Genomic DNA, 23,179 nt, shown 5'->3' with positions numbered 1-23,179 from the left:
ATAAAAAAGAGCAGATTACAGTTGGTCTCTGTCACATTCTTGTTTTTTTTTTATTTCATTTTCTTAAATTTTTTTTTTAAAACTTATATTAGTACACAGCTTTTTGTTGAATAGGATGATGGTTAGACCCCAACCATGGGCCAATAAGCCAAATAATAATAAAACAGTACCTGTACTTGATCCCAACTAAGATATAATTACCCCTTATTGGGGGCAGAACAGCCCTATTGGGTTTATTTAATGGTTAAATGATTCCCTTTTCTCTGTAATAATAAAACAGTACCTGTACTTGATCCCAACTAAGATATAATTACCCCTTATTGGGGGCAGAACAGTCCTATTGGGTTTATTTAACGTTTAAATGATTTTTTAGTAGACCTAGGGGCTGATTTACTAAGACACGATTTCGAATCCGAATTGGAAAAATTCCGATTGGAAACGAACATTTTGCGACTTTTTCGGTAATTTTGCGATTTTTTCGGCGTCTTTACGATTTTTGCGAAAAAACGCAAGTTTTTCGTAGCCATTACGAAAGTTGCGCAAAGTCGCGATTTTTTCGTAGCGTTAACACTTGCGTGCAAAGTCGCGCCTTTTTCGTAGCGTTAAAACTTATAGGGCGCGACGCTTTGCGCAAGTTTTAACGCTACGAAAAAAACGCGACTTTGCACAACTTTCGTAATGGCTACGAAAAACTCGCGTTTTTACGCAAAAATCGTAAAGACGCCGAAAAAATCGAAAAAAATACGAAAAAAATCGCAAAATTACCGATCATTACGAAAAAAACGCAATCGGACACATTCGGCCCGTTCGTGGGTTAGTAAATGTGCCCCTAAGGGTGAAGACACTAGTCTTTAGTAGCAGCTACTTGTCATGGCTACTAAAATATACAAAGCTGATCATTTACTGATAATTGTCTATAGGGGTGTTTTACCAGAGGCAATTCTCAGTATTGTCTATGGCAGGGTATTTTCTGGAGTCTAGTAGCCGTGAAAAAGTAGCTGCTACTAGTAGTTCAGTGTGTCTTCACCCTTAAGGTATGGAGATCAAAATTACGGAAAGACCCCTTATCCGAAAAACCCCAGGTCCCGAGCATTCTGAATTCTCTCTGGTTGGCACATCTATCAGCTCAGACAAATAGCGAAGACAAAGAGCTTCTTGACATAATTAAAATACACTTTTATTGACAACAGATCTTTCAGTTTTTTAGTTTTATATTTAAGAATATTTAGAATAAAAAATAATGGAATAATTATATTACACTGAATATTTTTAACAATACATTTCTACATCATATCTGTGCCAAGCTGCATATACTGTAATTGTTTCTGTGATCTTGCATAAACGTTTAGGTCCAGTTTCTAGCTCTACCTTATAATAGACCCCGATGCTGGTACTGTATATAACAAAGCAGGTAAATCGAAGGAATTTCCTTCACACAAGCATTTCAATGACTGCGGGAGTCAAGCCATCAAATGTACAAAGTTTGCCCAGCCCAGTAGACCAGAGCAACCAACCAGCAGTTAGCTTTTATTGGTATAGAGCAGGAGCAGTTATAAAAGCACCTGATTGGCTGTGGGTAACTGGGCCCTATGTTGCACAATAACCCCATGTGTTACTATAGATGCACAGATATATCTTCCTACTGTGCAGTCCATTTGGGAGCTATTGTGTATATTTTACATGGGCTTTGGCTACAAGTGCTCTTTATCAGCATTCTATCAGACAACTTGGGTCTGCATCTCGCAGTAAAAGGAAGCAGCATTTTCCACTTTTTAAGAAATAACCAATAATCATACGAACGGGAAACTTTAATGTTGAACAAACCAAATCCCCAAGGGATATCTAAGGTGATTATGGTGCATTTGATTCAAGTGCCATTGCCTTCCATGTCCTGTCAGCATTTCTCTTATACTGCTCCAGTTCCTACAACACAATAAGATACAAAATGTCATTAATACTGTTAGCTAGAGATGGTTCAGGGTTTAATGATTCATCATTAATGGAAAGCTTAGCTTATGGTGCTCCTTAGGGGCCAACAGCTTGTGTGCCTGTGTGCGCAACGTGTCCTACCTAAAGAAGAACTGAACTTCATTTTACAGCTTTGCTTCATGGTTTTAGAGGTTCTTGGATTTTTTTTAATCATTTGTACACGCGGTTTTCACTTGTGCTTTTTCAATTCGGATGTTTTGATAAATGACTGACATTCATGGAAATGAGTTTAGTCGTGGTTTCAAAAAACTCTAAAACCACGAAAATCTGAATGTTAATAAATGCCCCCCTTGCTGTGCTGCACCCGGACCTGCTCTGGTACAGTACAAGCTGAAGAGGAGCACAGGGTTCACATGGGGCTACCTTACACAAATATACCTTTGCTCTATCCCAGTTGATACTTTCCCTTTAAAGCAAACAAACAGATTTTGTAACATGGCCATGAATATTGCCATAAATCAAATTGCTATAGTTATCTTAATAAATAACTGATAAGATAATAAGATATTCACACCCAAAAGGACAAATCAGCATTTAGCAAAACTTGAGAGAACACGGAAAGCCAAGTATATAATTATGTGTGGATACGGAGCCAAGGCCATTGCTACTACACAACCTAAAGACACTCGGCTACATATCCACCTTAAAGGCAGCTCTAGCAGCAAGTATATATTATCAAGTTCCTTTTAACAGAGTAGCCATTTACGGCATTCCGAGGATCATGTTAAATAAGGATCACATCAATGCACCATTCCCAGACCTTGTGTCTCAACTCTTTCTCCTTGTAGATTGTAAGCTCTTTTGGGCAGGGCTCTCTTCACCTCTTGTATCGGTTATTGATTGCTTTATATGTTACTCTGTATGTCCAATGTATGAAACCCATTTATTGTACAGCACTGCGGAATATGTTGGCGCTTTATAAATAAATGTTAATAATAATAACTGGTAAATGGATCCACCATGGTGCCAGAATGAAATCACTCGTGCTTACATATTGGTATTGTGCCTGAGGTAGAAGTGGGCTTGGCAGCATGTACATAAAGAGCTCAATGTATCTGAATTGCAACCAGTTACATATTTGAGCCAACATTAAAACATGCTGGATATAGTAAATACATTTATGCAGTCTTACAGATTGCATGCCGCTCTTGCATTGTGATGTGGCCTCAGACTGGGGTGCAACTATGTACATGAGCTTTTCCAGATATTGTACCTATGGACAAACTGACAAACTATATAAAGACCTAAAACAGTAAATGTGCTACGTTTGCAATTCTAAAGACTGTACTGAGTAACAGACATGTATCCTGCTAACAGACATGAGTCCTGCATGGGTCCAATTTTTTTGAAACCCGGACCCATAACCTGCATTTGTAGGGGTGCAGCTGACATAAGGAGAGTTCAGAAACTGCAGCAAAAAGCTGCTCCTGGTTACTTCAAAAAGCCAAAATTAGGATTCTTAAATCGAAATTTCAGATCTTATCTATATATATAAATAAATATATTCACTGATTCACTGTCCTTTCTCTGCCTCCTGACGAAAGTCCCTGTGGGGGACTGAAACGTTGAGGTCTGTTGTTCCTTTTTCATATTTTGTAATGAAATTTATCCTTTTTCAAATATTTTAAATCCTGTGAGTGCTGACACTTTTTTGTCTAAATATATATATATATATATATATATATATATAAAAGACCCACAACCCAGACCATGACCTGCAAACCTGCATCTATACCCCCATCTGAAAGTCCTACCCACAACTTGCAGGGTACCCACAGGTACCTGACCCACTGCACACTCTGCTGGGAGCTTCAGAGCAAGTTGGCTTTTTCTCAACTGATGCAGAAAATGCCACGTGTGCCATTAGCCTAAGACACTGTTGGCATGTTAGCCGGCAGTGTGTTATCTAGAGCCCAGCTGATAAAATCCTTGTCTCATAGAGCAATATATGACAGCTGCGGGATTATCAGCCTCACATTCCTATTTTATTGAGCACACAGGGGTAACTCTCGGTCACAGCAGAGCAGAATTGTTTTAGGACAAAATGCATATTTTTACAGAAAAACTATATGTATATTTATATATATAATCATCAAAGTATGCCCTGAGCACATACTAATATTACCAAAGGGCTGATCAAAGGATTACAAAGATGTAGGGCTTTTATATGTAGCAGTTTACAATTCAGCTATTGCAGAATGGAGAAAGAGGCACAAAAATGCAGACAGAGCAAAAAAAATATGCACACAGCCAATTAAAATCAGTCATCTTAATTTATTTCTAATTAACTTGAAAATCCCTAATGTGTATATTAAAAAACTGGAAGTTTAAAACCTTGATTGTGCAAAAACTTCTGCCCATCATTTTCAATGAGCTAAATTAATCTCAAAAATCACTTACATTTTGTCAGTACACTGTCAGTATCAAGTACAGGTACTGTTTATTATTACAGAGAAAAGGGAATCATTTAACCATTAAATAAACCCAATAGGGCTGTTCTGCCCCCAATAAGGGGTAATTATATCTTAGTTGGGATCAAGTACAGGTACTGTTTTATTATTACAGAGAAAAGGGAATCATTTAACCATTAAATAAACCCAATAGGGCTGTTCTGCCCCCAATAAGGGGTAATTATATCTTAGTTGGGATCAAGTACAGGTACTGTTTTATTATTACAGAGAAAAGGGAATCATTTAACCATGAAATAAACCCAATAGGGCTGTTCTGCCCCCAATAAGGGGTAATTATATCTTAGTTGGGATCAAGTACAGGTACTGTTTTATTATTACAGAGAAAAGGGAATCATTTAACCATTAAATAAACCCAATAGGGCTGTTCTGCCCCAATAAGGGGTAATTATATCTTAGTTGGAATCAAGTACAGGTACTGTTTTATTATTACAGAGAAAAGGGAATCATTTAAACATGAAATAAACCCAATAGGACTGTTCTGCCTCCAATAAGGATTAATTATATCTTAGTTGTGATCAAGTACAGGTACTGTTTTTTTATTACAGAGAAAAGGGAATCATTAAACCATTAAATAAACCCAATAGGGCTGTTCTGCCCCCAATAAGGGGTAATTATATCTTAGTCAGAATCAAGTACAACATTCTGTTTTATTATTACAGAGACAATAATTTTTAAAAATAAGGATTATTTGCTAATAATGCACTCTATAGGAGAGGGCCTTCCCATAATTCAGAGCATTCTGGATAACTGGTTCTTGGATACCTGTAGTTATTATTATATTTGGGATTCACCAACTTTTTCTCAGCACTGTATACATGGAAATAGTAACATAGTAAGTTAGGTTGAAAAAAGACGTATATCCATCATGTTCAACCATAATGCTTATACATAACCTGCCTAACTTCTAGTTGATGCAGAGGAAGGCAAAAAACCCAATATGAAGCCTCTCTAATTTGCCGCAGAGGGGAAATGAAGCCACGTGGACTTTACTCTGCAATAGCTTTTCTACATGAAGTTATATACAGAATCCCTGCAGCATTTCTCAAATGAAATCTATCTTTATAAATGTGTCTGTTGGCGTAGGCATATTGCTTGTTATCTATCGGCTACAGATAAGGTAGTGAAATTTTTGCTTTTATCACTCAGGGAAAAATTATATTCTTTGCTCGGAACGGCTACTTTGGTATTCCATGTGCTTGCCCCAAAGTTACCTTAAGAACTGTTATAACACCACGGTGAGGATTTCTTAAAAGGAGGATTCAAAATTCTCAACAAAGTTTTACAAAATAAATTCTCCCTTTGATAAATATTGCCCCTGGCACTTTAAGCATTTAAACAATAACAAGCAGAGAAAATACCTGAGAAATGTAACTTGTAAGCTATGAAATAAGTATTAATATGAATTATTATCTATGGAAGCACCCTACATGTCCCAGGTCTCTCTTACTTTCTGTATTGCCCCTAGCTGGTCCAAACAGCATGGAAAAACTGCTATCATCTGCTTGTTCACAACTTTTATTATGATGTATAGAGTAATATTCTAAGACAATTTGCAATTGGTATTAATGTTTTATTATATATTTTTTTTAATTATTTCACTTTGTTTCGTAGCTCTCTGGTTTGGAATTTCATCTGGGTGCTAGGTTCCAGATTACCTTAGCAACCAGAGAGTAGTTTGAATGAGAGACTGGTATATTAATAGGAGAAGACCTGAATAGTAATTAAAAGTAATAAATAAAAAAATAAGCAATAAAAGCTAGAGAACACCATTCAGTAAAAATAATTTGTCTATCAGAGCATCAGATATTGACTTGAGAGCTTTTTTGCACATGACTTGTATAAGCTAGGTTATTAAAAATGTTTTGAACAATATAACCTTTTAGGCACTATTTTGCTGCTGCTGCTGCTGTTACATCTGTAACACATGCAAAAAGTTGTTTAGCTGAGCATATATTGTTTCTAAGTATAACTCAACCCACAATCTCCTTTTGCACCTATCTGGAAAAAGATTAACCTCAGACTATGCAATGCCCTTCTTCCCTTAAATCTCAGTTAGGTGGCAGGGGTTGCCATTTTACCTAATTCTTAAATCTTCACCTATTTAAAGGAAAATTAAACAATGACTGATCTTAAAGACTCAGATTTGTTGACGCTGAAAAGAAAAGTTTATGAGAGGACACATTTACCACAGCTGATGAATGTGTCATTTTGTCAGAATGCATTTGGCTTCTTCGGGGTGGTGGTAGCCAATCCCCAAAGAAATTGCAAGCTTGGTTTACTTAGCAAGAGAATTATTTTTTCCTAACAATGCAGACGTGTAGCAGCTCTCCAGAGATCTAGCAGACTAACCTGATCCTTTAGAGCCCGCATGGCATCAACTTCAGCTTCTGAGTATTGTGGGTCTTTGGCAGGGTCTCTTGTCTCTTTAAAGTCATTTGTATTCTACAGAAAAGAGTTAATGGCACAGTTTACTAAGCTGGAAACATGTTACACAAGAAAAGTACTAGCCTGGCCTGAAGTCCATCTTCCAGCCCAAACCCCTCAGTCTTAAAGGAGAAGACCACACAGTGAGGTTGGGGAATGCCCTTCCTAGTGATGTTGTAATAGCAGATTCTGTTAATGCCTATAAGAGTGGCCTGGATAAGTTCCTGAACAAGCATATTATCCAAGGCTATTGTGATACTGAAATCTACAGTTAGTATTGATGTTGGTATATATGGTTTATATATGTGAGTGTATAGATAGGTCAGTATGGGTCTGTATGTGAGTGTATAGATAGGTCAGTATGGGTCTGTATGTGAGTGTATAGATAGGTCAGTGTGGGTCTGTATGTGAGTGGATAGATAGGTCAGTATGGGTCTGTATGTGAGTGTATAGATAGGTCAGTGTGGGTCTGTATGTGAGTGGATAGATAGGTCAGTATGGGTCTGTATGTGAGTGGATAGATAGGTCAGTGTGGGTCTGTATGTGAGTGGATAGATAGGTCAGTATGGGTCTGTATGTGAGTGGATAGATAGGTCAGTGTGGGTCTGTATGTGAGTGGATAGATAGGTCAGTGTGGGTCTGTATGTGAGTGGATAGATAGGTCAGTGTGGGTCTGTATGTGAGTGTGTAGATAGGTCAGTATGGGTCTGTATGTGAGTGTATAGATAGGTCAGTATGGGTCTGTATGTGAGTGTGTAGATAGGTCAGTATGGGTCTGTATGTGAGTGGATAGATAGGTCAGTATGGGTCTGTATGTGAGTGGATAGATAGGTCAGTATGGGTCTGTATGTGAGTATATAGATAGGTCAGTATGGGTCTGTATGTGAGTGGATAGATAGGTCAGTATTATTGTTACTGCTGTTATTGGCAATGTTTAGTTTCTTATTAGGGCAATAGTGCCCACATTCATGTAATCAAATCACAATTCACACAGTACCTTGGGGGGGAAATTTTTTTCAAACACTTTCTTCCATAATTCCATGGGTGTGCGCACACGGAACTGGCTGATGTCAGTGTCAGAGGCTGGTGGAGACCCTGTGGAAGGAAAAATAATTAGCAATGCTTTCCCCTGCAAATAGTCAGGCCAAGAAAACATGAACAATATCTAAACATACTGCAGTGTCATGGGGAATGTAAACGGAACATGAAATTAAGTGTGGGTCAGTGTAAGGTTTTAAATTTGGGGAGGAAAGGCAAAAATCCTGTTTGCAAATTGAAAATTAAATACTAAGCAGGAAAAGACCTAGAAGAGATAACTTAAAGGAACATTAACACTAAAAAATGAAAGAGCTTTAAAGTAATAAAAATATAATGCACTGTTGCCCTGCACTGGTAAAACTGGTGTGTTTGCTACAGTAACACTACTATAATTTATATAATAAGCTGCTGTGTAGCCCCGGGGGCAGCCATTCAAGCTGGAAAAAAGGAGAAAAGGCACAGGTTACATAACAGATAACAGATAAGTTCTGTAGAAGACAATAGTGTTTTATCTGTTATCTGCTATGTGCCTTTTCTCCTTTGAATGGCTGCCTCCATGGCTACATAGCAGCTTATTTATATAAATTATAGTAGACTTTCTGAAGTAAACACACAACTTTTACCAGTGCAGGGCAGCAGCACATTATATTTTAGTTACTTTTATACACTTTCATTTTTTGGTGTTACTGTTCCTTTAAGAAATAGGGTTTATTGTTAGTCATCACCAAAGGAAGGGGTTCCTTATTTAAATAAACTACAGGTGTTGGACATATTATCCAGAATTCCAGGTTCTGGGGTTTTCCAGATAAGGGATCTTTCTGTAACCGCTTACCTTTAACCCCGGGCTGGTGCCCCTGTTAGGTGAAAACCGCACCAGCCCAGGGTAGCTGCGAGCATGGTCTCCTCTTCCTTCTTCGCGCATGCGCAGTAGAGTGAAAAGCCAAACTTTAACAAAAAAGTCGGGTTTCCACTCTACTGCACATGCGCCGGCCCAGGGATTTTGACGACAGAAGGAAGAGGAAATGCTTGCTGCAGGTACCCCGGGCTGGTGCAGTTTTCTCCTAACAGGGGCACCAGACCAAGACCCCTGTACATGTAGTTTGTAAGACTATGAGGAAGCTTCCTGCTGATTGGCTTAGATCACACATTCCTAAGGGGGTGGGAGGGAGTTCTTAGCTTTCTTGAAGGAGGGGGGAGCAGGAGAGGGGAGAGAGGAGAGAGCTGTAAGTCTCTGGCACAGGAAAACAAAGACAACAAATCCTGTTTCTTTTGACAGAGGACTCAGTGCAGCGTTTCTGTGAGTGCTTATGGCTGTATTTACATAGACCTTTCTGATAAAGCTTACTGTATATACTCGAGTATAAGCCTAGTTTTTCAGCACCCAAAATGTGCTGAAAAAAGTCACCCTCGGCTTATACTCGAGTTCATGGGTCCCTCTAGACTAGCACCCTCTCTCCTTTGTGTGCAAATTAGGCCACCTGCAACCAGACCCTCCAGTGCCCTGCCCTAGGCTCCCACTAGCAATACTTATTTCCCCTTACATCCCTCTGGGACTGGGTCTGCTGCCAGTTTGCCAATGTGCAATGAGCGTGGGGTAGTACTCATATTGTTTTTGTTGACCCTCTTCTCCGCTTACAGAGCTAGTTTACTGTTTTTCTTTGAAATAAATATTGAAAAACATATACCCCACTGATGCCTCAATTAATGTAATTTTATTGGTATTTATTTTGATTATTAAAACTTAGCAGTAGCTGCTGCATTTCCCACCCTAGGCTTATACTCGAGTCAATATGTTTTTCCAGTTTTCTTAGGTAAAATTAGGTACCTCGGCTTATATTCGGATCGGCTTATACTCGAGTATATACGGTACTTAGTTTTTATCTTTCCTTCTCTTTTAAGGCTTAGCAACCAGATAAAAGTTACACATTCTGATAAACGCAGACCAGAATAAAAAAAATGTTTTTTATTTCCATATTAGTAAAAGAAATCAAAAAATCCCAATGGTTGGTAGTTTGGCATTAGAAGAAGGTGTTTGAACTGGACACTCACCAATCTGGCTGAAGGAATCAGACCCCGCAGGAATGATAAGTGGCTTATTGTGGTCTATAGACAGAGATTTGCTAGAGGAAGGGAGAAAAAGAAAACCCAGATATTAATATATCACCTTTTATAGTGTCTGATCGGGTCCTTACGATGCTCATCATTTCATAACTTTTAAAACTATTAATGAACTATTGAGAAAATGAGAACTTATGTATTTAATTGGAATACTGAGAGGAACAATGAGTAAAGAGGCACATTTCACTGCTTGCTAAGATTTAATATTAATAAAGTGTTTCATGTTTTCCGTCAGTGCCTGGTCTAATGCATAACCTCAGTGCAAATAAAGTTGCTGTCTGCTACAATAGGGCCATAACAAATGTCAGGTTTGTGGGAACGTATCTGCCATGTAACTCCTCTAGGCCCACTGACATGAGATAGCAGTTTAATAGTTAGAAACGCCAGAAAGTGCCTAACAATTGGCACCCCCAATAATTGTATCAGTTCTCCTTTAAAGGCAGTCCTCCACCCAATAACTGATTTTTTTTTTGCATAAGGAAAAAAATAAAAGTCTTAACAATTTTTCAAAGGTTTCAACATTATTTGTGAATGTAATTACAATACAATTCCGAGGGTGAACAGCTCTCTTAAGGTCGTTCCATAATCTCCATCAGTTTTTCAGCTGTTTCAGCCCGAAGGCACCATTTACCAATATAAAACTGCACTCTGATCAAGTTTACTTCTGCTACATTTTGATCCCATTTAAGTTGTTTTGGCTATTCTATCTGGCTTGCTTTTAAAAAAAGCACAAAAATATTGTGTCCAAAAGACTGCATGTTATATAATTATTAGGACTGTGCCACCTTAGTACATATACCTTTAAGTCTTATCACCATTATTGCCACTTCTGCAAACACTGTGCTATTAATAATGTGTTGAGCTTGCTGAAAGTAAACTCAGAGAGCCAGGTTACCTTAGCTGTCTCTGTCACATGGATTACTTATCTGTAAGATTGGAATTACAGATTACATGGCTGCTAAGGACCTTGAACATGCTTTTTTTACTCATATCCTTAGCTAATGGAGTTTATTATTTTTTTTGTTTAGGCTCATTTGCCTGTAGCCAGAGATACAATATCAGTCCTTAATTAATTAATGGTTAAGAAACTCTTGGCAGATGCTGACAATTTTTGTAGCCTAAAACAAGCAAATTTATTCCTTTCATTATTTAAACTAAATAAGAAACTTAATGCCTTCACATTATCTCTAAACTAACCCTACATGTGGTCCATTCCAAACTAATTGGAGAAAGCATATTGGTTATATCAGGAAGGCCACATCAAAATAGGGTGAATGTTAAACATTGGTATGGGATCTGTTAGCCAGAAACGTGAGATCCAGAGAGTTTTGCTGGGAAGACCATCTCCTATAGACTTCATTATAAGCAAATAATGCTAATTTTTAAAAAATTATTTCCCTTTTTTCTGTAATAATAAAACAGTACCTTGTACTTGATCCCAACTAAGATATAGTTACCCCTTATTGGGGGCAGAACAGCCCTATTGGGTTTATTTCATGGTTAAATGATTCCCTTTTCTCTGTAATAATAAAACAGTACCTGTACTTAATCCCAACTAAGATATAATTACCCCTTATTGAGGGCAAAACAGTCCTATTGGGTTTATTTAATGGTTAAATGATTCCCTTTTCTCTGTAATAATAAAACAGTACCTGTACTTGATCCCAACTAAGATATAATTACCCCTTATTGGGGGCAGAACAATCCTATTGGGTTTATTTCATGGTTAAATGATTCCCTTTTCTCTGTAATAATAAAACAGTACCTGTACTTGATCCCAACTAAGATATAATTACCCCTTATTGGGGGCAGAACAGCCCTATTGGGTTTATTTCATGGTTAAATGATTCCCTTTTCTCTGTAATAATAAAACAGTACCTGTACTTGATCCCAACTAAGATATAATTACCCCTTATTGGGGGCAGAACAGCCCTATTGGGTTTATTTAATGGTTAAATGATTCCCTTTTCTCTGTAATAATAAAACAGTACCTGTACTTGATCCCAACTAAGATATAATTACCCCTTATTGGGGGCAGAACAGCCCTATTGGGTTTATTTAATGGTTAAATGATTCCCTTTTCTCTGTAATAATAAAACAGTACCTTGTACTTGACCCCAACTAAGATATAATTAATCCTTATGGAAAAAACAATACTTTTACAGTATTCTGGATAACTGGTCCCCTACCCGTATATGCAGATGAATACTGTATATTGTCATATGACAAATGCTACCATGTATGCATTATTTAAGGTAGCCAGAGCATCCCTTAAAAACTAAATTAATAAAAATTTCATATACTGCAAGGTTATTAAATATGTGCTGTAGCTATGGAAATTGCATTGCCTAATATGTCTACCTAGAGGCCATCCCATACTGACATTCTTGCATTAGACAAAATGCAGAATACCAATTCCTTAATGTTTTCAAGTTTATGTTTAGACTTTCAAATAAATTTTTGCCATCAAAAGAGACAAATTTCAGAGAAGGTCAACAAAGACTGTAATGCTTATAATAAAACTAGCCACAATCTCCAAGTCTAGGTAAGACTCCCTAAAATGGCAGCTTAGATTTTTTTGCAATATTATTTACATGAAACACATTTCACATGATGCTTGTAGAGGCAATTGTAATTATTCTCCTAAGACATAAACTGTTTACCTTTTATCTAGTCCAAATGCCAAATGGTTTATAAATGAGCGTGTAACTCCTTTGAGCATTAGGGCATCAGACTTGCTGGTGAACTGCAAAAGAGAAATGCAACCTAAACATCACTCATGGTAACAGAGAACTAACACAATATATAAGGGAAAGTAGTGCAATTCAACAGCACAATAATTAGCTCTGCATCACCATGCTTGGTGCAATGGGCACATATGGCATATTATGCAAAGAAAGGAATGCAAACTCTGGCCCTATGGATGCCAGCTCTTTATACTGCTTCATTACTATAAACAATAATTACTTATCAATTACATCCTCTACCCGTGTCTGCTCTTCGCACCATTCAGATTGGAGGGTCAATACTTGGATACTGGGTGAGTGGGTAGAAATGCAGCAACAATTTATACCATAAATCTTTGTGGTATATGCAGGTATGGTTATTATAAAACAAAACAAAAATCTTTATCCATCAATGAGAACAAAAAACTGCCTCCTCTATTTTATTGATGGGTGGGCATGTTTGAAACTCACAGGACTTGTGGGATTACCAGCGCGGCTTTGTGATAGGAACCTTAGCTCCAGATGCGGTTTGGGAAGGTTGTAGGTCAGACTAAGAGCAGGGCTTTTTCTCTTTGGTGACACATTTGCATCAAACCTCTCCCCATCATGCCAACCCTCATCACTAATAATTCTTGTTGAAACAAAAGGTGTAAAGTACTGTAGATTGCACAGAACTTGCAAGGTGGCTAAAAAGGCATATGCAAAGTGTAACAGTTCTTGACTAGTACAGGGCCCCATTATCATTTCACATCTTGGGTAAACACTGTCACAGTGGCCACTTAATGCCTCTTTGGGCCAACTATTTCCATTACAGAATCTGAACTCCACAAATACTTGGCTAAACTTCTATCTATCACAAGAAATTTCAGGGATTGCCTTCTTAAGTACTGTCAGAGATGACATTCGATGAATGAACATGATAGATCACAACTGCATTTGTTTTGACATTATAAAATGTTCCTTACAACATACAGTACCATCTTTCTCTTAGCGGTGTCAAAATCCACTAAGTACATCAAAGTATAGTATCAAAAGACTGTAAAAAGATTTAAATCTACAGCACAATCAGTTTGATTTTTCACAATACAGTTCCTAAAGGCAGAACAACATCAAAATATGTTGAAGGTGTTTTTCAGTAAGCTTTACAGCAGTTCCCATATTTCAAAGGGTTTTACAGGGAGCGGTTTAATTCTGGCTGTGTTAATAAGTGTAATAGAAACACCTTATTCTTGCTTGAGCAACTTTCATTAGATTAAGTGCTTACATGGCAACCAATCAACTGGGAGAGAGGCATGGAACGACCACATCAACCCATTTTACTGCCCGCAATGCAAGCTTAAAAGCCAACACTATTATTGTCAGGGCTTCTATAATTACAGCTCTATTTTCATAGCTTGTATGTACAATATTTTTGGCTTATTAAGTAGAATTTTAGCTTGAATTAATTGCTAGTGAAATTGAATGCATGATTAATGAAACATGAATCGTACAAACCAGTAGTGATGCTCCATAATAATGTGCAACAAATCGAAGTGTCTTGCATATGATTTTTCTTATTTCGGAATCAAAATCCTAAAATAAAGACAAACATTAGTAAAATCATAGGCAGATGATGTTTAATAAAATATTGTGTATCAGTCAAACTGCAGTCACAGTAATAATAATATAATAACACAGATTAGAGAGAAAAAATATTGTGTTCCATCTTGGTTTGGGATGTTGTTTCTTTATATTTTACAAGAAGGGTATATACCCTAATGTATTAGGATTATTTGAAAAGAAATCCAAGCAAAACAAGCAACTGTTAGTCTCCCTAAAACAACCCCTGAATTATCAGTTATACGCACATCCTTGTGAAAATTCCTATAAAACTTGTGTCATATAAAACATAGTCCAATGAGCTTCCAGTGTGCCCAGTATCATATACTACCACATGTCCCAAAAGCTAAATATATATAATTTTGATATTCCTGTAAAATGTCAAAATCGTTAGATTAAGACAGGAGTTTCTTACTTGAAAGATGTCATATTTGCTTCCAGCAATTAGTAGGGGTAAAGGGAATGGGTCTATTAATTCTCTGTCCTGTTGAAAAACAGAAAATTAGTATTAAACATATAAAATACATAAGATCCATGAATATCTTGTAAATTATATTCTTATAAATGGTACTTGGTGATGTCATGAGTTATAATCGGTGCTTAGTGATGTCATTTGTGTCACATGATTCACTGAAACTTGTGTATTATAATAAACAATGCCTCTCCTGTTGTAAAATATGGGGATATTAGAAGTCACCAAGTTCACAATACATAGCTGGTATTTTATGAAGGACAAAGCAGCAACCAATTGTAAGGTGAACCAAATTCTATACATTTATACATAGCCGCAGTACTTTGGAGGTACTACACAGCAAGAAAGATAATTATAAACATGCGTAAAGCTGTGTTTGATCACGTTGGTTTTTATGAAATAAGTTACATGATGTGCACTGTAATGGAACAAATACCTACTGGGTGGTCTTTTGGTATAGTTTGCCAAAGTTTTTGTTTTATTTGGTTGGCAATTTTGGAGCTGTTCTTTGCAATACCCGTTATGATCTTATCCACATGTTTCCTTGTGGTCTCTAGAAGGCTCTCCATTGTTGGCCACAGCTCATTAGGCTTTGAAAGATCCAAAACAAGAACTACAGAAAAAGACCTGAGAAACAGCAAAAATTAAACATTTATTTTGAAACAGCAGGCTTTATTAACTAGCTGCTGCTATCAGTGAGTTGCATACATGTACCAATATTCAACCTTTTCTTCATATTTTCCGCCCCCAAAACTGGCTTTTATTGCAGCAGATCAAAAATGATCTGTAATATAACAGTTTTGGTTTCAAATCTACAGAGGCATATTTCTTCTCAGCCTTCAGTTTAATGAGAGCAAATCCACTCACTGAATGTGTGCTTCTAAAACAATTTATTTTGTATTCCTACTATAAAGACTGAGGATCCTGCCAAACAAAAGCATCAGTGAATGCCATAACATTACTTACATCAGATTGTCACTTGTAATGGGTATTTGGATTAAATCCAGCAAGGATGTTCCACCACCAAGCTCCCAAAAATGTGCAATATCTTTTGGCTAGAATAAAACAAAATGTTAATGCGCACACACTTTTTTCAAAGTTAAAAAAAAAAAAGTAGTGCACATAAAAATCCCCCAATCACCCTTATACCTTAGCTCAGCGCGCTAAAGTTACATCTTGCTTCTCAGTACAGTAAGAAACTGCTAATACAGGTATGGGATCCGTTATCCGGAAACCTGTTATCCACAAAGTTCCAAATTACGGAAGCCCATCTCCCATAGACTCCATTATGAGCAAATAATTCAAATGTTTAAAAATGATTCCCTTTCTCTCTGTAATAATAAAACAGTACCTTGTACTTGATCCCAATTAAGATACAGTTAATCCTTATTGGGGGCAGAACAGTCCTATTGGGTTTATTTCATGTTTAAATGATTTCCTTTTCTCTGTAATAATAAAACAGTGCCTGTACTTGATCCCAACTAAGATATAATTACCCCTTATTGGGGGCAGAACAGCCCTATTGGGTTTATTTAATGGTTAAATGATTCCCTTTTCTCTGTAATAATAAAACAGTACCTGTACTTGATCCCAACTAAGATATAATTACCCCTTATTGGGGGCAGAACAATCCTGTTGGGTTTATTTCATGTTTAAATGATTCCCTTTTATCTGTAATAATAAAACAGTACCTGTACTTGATCCCAACTAAGATATAATTACCCCTTATTGGGGGCAGAACAGCCCTATTGGGTTTATTTAATGGTTAAATGATTCCCTTTTCTCTGTAATAATAAAACAGTACCTGTACTTGATCCCAACTAAAATATAATTACCCCTTATTGGGGGCAGAACAATCCTGTTGGGTTTATTTCATGTTTAAATGATTCCCTTTTCTCTGTAATAATAAAACAGTACCTGTACTTTGGAGGTCCAAATTACGGGAAGATCCCTTATCCTTATCCAGCATTCTGGATAATGGGTCCCATACCTGTAATATCTTATTGTGCTTCACAAGCTGGAATGTGGACACAAAAACAAAGGTTAACAAAAAAATGTTCTGCTGCAGAACTTACAGTATTATGTCCCTTTGCTCTTCTTCCAAAAGTATATTCCAGTGCTAATGTGGGTTTGGGAGCTTCATCCCTACAATCAAAAACAAAAGTATTTACCAAAGTTACAAAGGCAGGACATACTATAGCTGGATTGTTTTATTGAACAACTACAGGTATGGGATCTGATATCAGGACACCTGTTACCCAGAAAGCTTTGAATTACGGGAAGGCCATCTCCAATAGAAGCCATTATAATCAAATAATTTAAATGTTAAAAACAATTTCCTTTTTACTGTAAAGATAAAAAGGTACCTTCGTAACTAAGATATAATTACCCCATATTGGAGGCAAAACAATCCTATTGGGTTTATTTAATGTTTCATTATTTTTTAGTAGACCTAAGATATAGAAATCCAAATTACAGAAAGACCCCTTATGCAGAGATCCTCAGGTCCCTAGTGTTCTGCCTAACAGGTCCATGTATAAACATTATGTAAAAACTATGGTAGGGTATTATGTGCAAGAATGATCTCTAACATAAAAACACTAGCTACAGGTTATAATGAGATTGTGCTTATATAGTAACTTTTTTGGTGTCGGCTAATTTTTTTTAAAAAAAAAACCATTTGTTCATACTGGTTGCCAAGCAAATGTTTGTGCTATTTGATTTTTGGGCAGTGGCTGTTAATCATTCAGCCATAATTTCAAGTATTTGCAGAGCATAAAAAATGCATTGCTTATGCACCTGCATAGATACATACAATTAACTGACGCTCGCTTTTATTTTGCACTAAAATATTGTCCTTTCAATTGAGAGATCAAGCACAGATTCACTAAACAATGTTATTAAAAAATGTTACTTTTATTTAATTGTAATATGATAAACATGCTGAAGAAAGCTTTTACCTATCAAGACAGCGAAGAATAGTGGTTGTTTTTCCCTACAAGGAAAAAAGAATAAATTGTTTGTATAAGAAAAATATAAATATTTTCCCCATCCATTTAATATCTCTCCATTATTTCTAGTCAGTAGAAAGATTACAAAAAATGTAATACTATTAATGGGCAAATATTATAGAAATATTTCCTTGTATACAGTAATGTGACTACGTAAGAAAACATTTTTAAAGGAGAAGGGAAGGTAAATACTAAGTAAGCTTTATCAGAAAGGTCTATGTAAATACAGCCATAAGCACTCACAGAAACACTGCACTGTCAAAAGATTTGTTGTTTCTGTTTTCCTGTGCCAGAGACACACAGCTCTCTCCCCTCTCTTGCTCCCCCCTCCCTCAAGAATGCTAAGAGCTCCCTCCACCCCCCTTAGGGATGTGGATCTGAGCTAATCAGCAGGAAGCTTCCTCATAGTCTTACTAACTGAGCATGTACAGGGGTCTTGGTCTTGGTGCAGGAGCGAGGCATTATGGGAACTTTCTTTACACAGCTCAGCGTTTTTTTTTCCTAGGCTTCTGATCATCTGAACAGTAGAAATATGGGGAGACTTAAGGACACTATTGAGGGAACTGAAGGTATGCCTGCGTCTTGAGATTAACTCTTTATTAGCCTTTCCTTCTCCCTTAAGGGAAATAAAACCTGAAACATGTTGTTTGCATAAGTAGCCGAATCCCCACACTTTGCTATTTTGGCAGCAGTAACAGCTTTTGGGGGTAAATATATATACAGCTGTGCACAGCTGCTATACTTACCCCCCATTACAGACTTGCTCATTTTATTCAGATTATTCAGAAGATGCTTGTGGACTGCTAAAATGTAGACTTCCACCCAAGCATATTGGCAGTGCTGGGCCAAATGTGAGATGTGCTCAAGGCACCCTTTAGGGGAGAGGTTTATGCAGAGAGGGGAGGGTTGGACTATGGGGTACAGCGATGTGATGAGTGATGGTGACTAGTGGGTATGGCATCATTTTGGCTAGAACTAGGGATTGTCAGGGGGCTGAGGTAAGTGCCTACCACCCCGCTCTGTTGCTACCTAGGCACAAATCCTCTTCCCCTATCCCGGTTCTGGCCCTTGGTCTTGGAATATTTCCACATATTTTGCCTAATCCCAGCTGCTGATGAGCATCCTTACAGATGTGCTTTTATACTTGACTGTAAGTGCGCATGAACCATATCAAGAGCTTTACTCCATAATGGCCTGTATGGGAGCAGGGCTCAAATGACATTATTATTTACCCCATTCTTGTTTCCTATGAAAAACACTGATCTCTCAGAATTTTCTTCTACTTCTTCATTTCCATCTCCAGCATTTTCCTTTTGCTGCACCTCGGAAATTGCTATATCCCAAAGGTTATCACTGCAAAAAGACAATATTGTTATTGTTAACACTTATTAATAAAGCACACACATATTCCACAGCGCCATGCAATCAACTGAATAGATAATTTGATATGTGAAGCATGTACACAAGTCTGTGCAGGTACAGGTATCGGACCCCTTATCCAGAAAGTTCCAAATAACGGAAAGGCCATCTCCCATAGGTTCCATGATTCACATTTTTCAAAATGGCTTCCTATTTCTTTGTAAAAATAAAACAGTACCTTGTACTTGATCCCAACTAAGATATAATCACCCCTTATTGGGGGCAGAACAGCCCTATTGGGTTTATTTCATGGTTAAATGATTCCCTTTTCTCTGTAATAATAAAACAGTACCTGTACTTGATCCCAACTAAGATATAATTAATCCTTATTGGGGGCAGAACAGCCCTATTGGGTTTATTTAATGGTTAAATGATTCCCTTTTCTCTGTAATAATAAAACAGTACCTGTACTTGATCCCAACTAAGATATAATTACCCCTTATTGGGGCAGAACAGCCCTATTGGGTTTATTTAATGGTTAAATGATTCCCTTTTCTCTGTAATAATAAAACAGTACCTGTACTTGATCCCAACTAAGATATAATTACCCCTTATTGGGGCAGAACAGCCCTATTGGGTTTATTTAATGGTTAAATGATTCCCTTTTCTCTGTAATAATAAAACAGTACCTGTACTTGATCCCAACTAAGATATAATTACCCCTTATTGGGGGCAGAACAGCCCTATTGGGTTTATTTAATGGTTAAATGACTCCCTTTTCTTTGTAATAATAAAACAGTACCTGTACTTGATCCCAACTAAGATATAATTACCCCTTATTGGGGCAGAACAGCCCTATTGGGTTTATTTAATGGTTAAATGATTCCCTTTTCTCTGTAATAATAAAACATTATCTGTACTTGATCCCAACTAAGATATAATTACCCCTTATTGGGGGCAGAACAGCCCTATTGGGTTTATTTAATGGTTAAATGATTCCCTTTTTCTCTGTAATAATAAAACAGTACCTGTACTTGATCCCAACTAAGATATAATTACCCCTTATTGGGGGCAGAACAGCCCTATTGGGTTTATTTCATGGTTAAATGATTCCCTTTTCTCTGTAATAATAAAACAGTACCTGTACTTGATCCCAACTAAGATATAATTACCCCTTATTGGGGGCAGAACAGCCCTATTGGGTTTATTTCATGGTTAAATGATTCCCTTTTCTCTGTAATAATAAAACAGTACCTGTACTTGATCCCAACTAAGATATAATTAATCCTTATTGGAGCCAAACAATTGGGTTTAATTACTGTTGACATAAGGTAGGGGATCCGAATTACGGAAAGACCCCTTTCTGGAAAACACCAGGTCCCGAGCATTCTGGATAATGGGTCCTCATTAAGAAGCATTCAGGAATACCAGGAAAGCCCAGAGTAAGGCCCTTACTTATAGCTGCACTACAACTCCCATGATCCAACAGGAAAAGGAGAGTTTAGGTCCCTCTTATATTGTGGGGTTCAAGGTAAATGTAATATCTGCCCTGCACTAAAATAAACATTGTTTTGTTGTTAAACTACACTTTAGCTCAGCTGCTGGGGGAGTGCACTCTAATTTTAGGACAATAACAGGCAAAAGGCAACAAGGAAGATATATGGCAGCAGCCTGGGGAATAAACACACAGCAGGGTACGGATACGTTCCTTTTCCGTGTCACTAACACCTACCCGGTACGGGGCATCGCCTTCAGCCCTGAGCGCTTCTACAGACTCACAGGATAACCAAAGAGCCGTCTCTATGGTAACTGCGGCGACGTTGGCGCACGTTGATGACGTTAATACTGTGGGAATCCTGGGAGTTGTAGTTTCCTTTCACTGTTGAGGGAAAAGTTATTTTAATAAAGTCAGACGTGTGCGTTTTGTTGGTTTTGTTACTTTGTGTGAAAATAAGGTGTCCTCACAAACTGGGCAGCTAACTACCTAGGGGACTAGATTGTATGAAGCCATGGAGGAGCCCAGCTCTTTCCCAGAAGCCTTAAAGGCACTTGTGATTCTTTTATTTGCGGTCCTCTCACAATCCATCGGTTATACACATAGGGGTAGATTTACTAATCCACAAACCCGAATCCCGAAAGGGAAAAAATCGGATTGGAAACGAAAATGTTGCGACTTTTTCGCCGCCGCAGCGATTTTTTCAGATTTGTTGCGACTTTATTGTATTTTGCGTGACTAGTCGTCGTTGCGATTTTTTCTTATTGCGCGATTGTAAACGGCGGAAAAACCAATCCGATTTTTTCGCGCCGGCGACGAAAAAGTCCCAAAAATACTGATCGTCACAAAAAACCGCATTCGGACGCTTTTGGTCCGTTCGTGGATTAGCAAATCTTCCCCGTAGTTACCATCATATTGTAACAAAAAGAGCCTTACCGGCTCGGCGGAGACGCCCGCCGCGCCGTCCTCTCCCTGCGCCGGCTTCCTTTTGCAAGTTAAGGCGCATGCGCGCTGGCGTGATGACGTCAGCGCGCAATGGCGCGAAATTCAAAAGGATTTAAAGGGACTTTTGCCACTTTTTCATTGCCTGTGATAGGATTGTTTCCTGGTACCTTTTCTGAGCCTTGTACTTGTATTCCTGTACCCTGCTGGTGCTTTCCTGTGACCCGGCCTGTCCCCGACTATTCTGATATCCATATCCTGACCCCGGCTTGTACTTTTGACTCCGATTTTGCCTAATCCTGCTGTTTGATTATCTGGTTGACCCTTGCCTGTCTGACGATCCCTGATTTCTGCCTGCCTCGACCCAGCCTGCCTGATGACGAACTTGCCTAATCCTATTTGTACCGTGATCTTCGGCCTAACTGACTTTATATACAGTCGTGCCCCTTTGCTTGCCAGAACTCCTCGCCTTGTTCCCCTCGTTAAGTCCAGGTGGCATCTGAGTAGCTGAGGGCTCCTCCCGAAGCCAAAAGCGGTCACAATACTGGTGAAGCCGAGCCGAGACCAGGGAACTTGGCATCAGTTCTGGTTTAGGGTGCCGACCGTGACACATATATAGAAGCACTAGTGTAGCCTGTGATGGCTCCCCTGTGTACCCCCAACCTAATGTTCCCCCTATAACTAACTGTTCTGGAGAAACATACCAGCCTTCCTATATATTTATATTTCTTTAATTAATAACATTGGCATCAAGAATAATTGTTACTGGTCAGGCTCAGGGCAGTTTTGATCAATGAGATCAAGAATGAATGTTTCACTTTATTTTGTTTTTATGTTTGCAATTATGGTTTTCCTCTCCCATGGCTGTTAGTCTAGGGCATTGCGCCTGAACCCAGCTTCTACTTTGGTAAATACAGACCCTTTCTTCACCTGCTCAGGGTCAGACTGGGGTGTGCGGGGGCCACTATCCCAGGGAACCCAAGGGGGTGCTGAATGTACCTCATAAAGTGTCCATGTTGGCTACTTATGTTAAAGGAGACATATTGCATAAATGGGAAAACCCTACTTTTGTAGGCAATTATGAATAATATACGGTGCTGGTTTCACTTTGGGCTAAACATTAATTCTGTCTGTAAAAATGGCCCCTTTATTGGAGCTCCCTATAGATCCTATAAGGTCTCTGTCCCTGTTTCAAATGAAGGGTGGGCGTGTCCTAACAGTCCCTGCCAGAAGCACAGTAGGAGGGGGAGAGCCAATCACAGCCCTGCACTCACACAAGCAAAGACAGGCTTCAATTCCCTATACGGTCAGCCTAGCTGCTGATTGGTTCCTATCCTACAGTGCTTAGGGCATATTTACAAATGTAGTGCAAAGTGCACTTTTTTTAAACAAAAAAACATGTTTTTTCCCATAATGTAGTATCTATTCCCAGAATTGTAGTCATAAAGTAGCCATGCTCTAAGTTTTGTCCGGTGCAATGCACTAATATGCATACGTGCACCGAAATTCCGACCTCTCCCCACTGCTTGCGGCCG

The 23,179-nt window shown here is 38.2% G+C and overlaps 1 protein-coding gene across 1 annotated transcript; it reads right to left on the bottom strand.

Moving 5' to 3' along the window:
- Positions 1-1,152: 1,152 nt before the first annotated feature.
- dync2li1 (dynein, cytoplasmic 2, light intermediate chain 1) lies at positions 1,153-21,046 on the bottom strand. The gene is made up of 13 exons (XM_004914757.3): positions 20,940-21,046; positions 19,081-19,201; positions 17,798-17,832; positions 16,913-16,982; positions 15,804-15,892; positions 15,278-15,464; positions 14,781-14,849; positions 14,261-14,338; positions 12,704-12,786; positions 9,972-10,042; positions 7,882-7,979; positions 6,810-6,902; positions 1,153-1,923 (listed from the first exon to the last, which is right to left on the bottom strand). The coding sequence occupies exons 1-13, from the start codon at positions 20,951-20,953 to the stop codon at positions 1,852-1,854; spliced, it is 1,080 nt and encodes a 359-aa protein (XP_004914814.1). The 5' UTR covers positions 20,954-21,046; the 3' UTR covers positions 1,153-1,851.
- Between the last annotated feature and the right edge of the window lie 2,133 nt (positions 21,047-23,179).

The sequence above is a fragment of the Xenopus tropicalis genome, chromosome 5 (genome assembly GCF_000004195.4).
Source record: "Xenopus tropicalis strain Nigerian chromosome 5, UCB_Xtro_10.0, whole genome shotgun sequence".
NCBI classification, from domain to species: Eukaryota; Metazoa; Chordata; class Amphibia; order Anura; family Pipidae; genus Xenopus; species Xenopus tropicalis.
The sequence above is the reverse complement of the archived record's forward strand: the minus strand, read 5'-3'. Positions and strand labels throughout refer to the sequence as shown.

Excerpts from the sequence above, each read along its gene's own strand:
- dync2li1 (XM_004914757.3), bottom strand. Across the intron at positions 17,833-19,080 it reads TCATAGGAAACAAGAATGGG|GGAAAAACAACCACTATTCT; the intron begins GTAAATAATAAT and ends TTTTCCTTGTAG. Across the intron at positions 1,924-6,809 it reads TGCGGGCTCTAAAGGATCAG|GAACTGGAGCAGTATAAGAG; the intron begins GTTAGTCTGCTA and ends ATTGTGTTGTAG.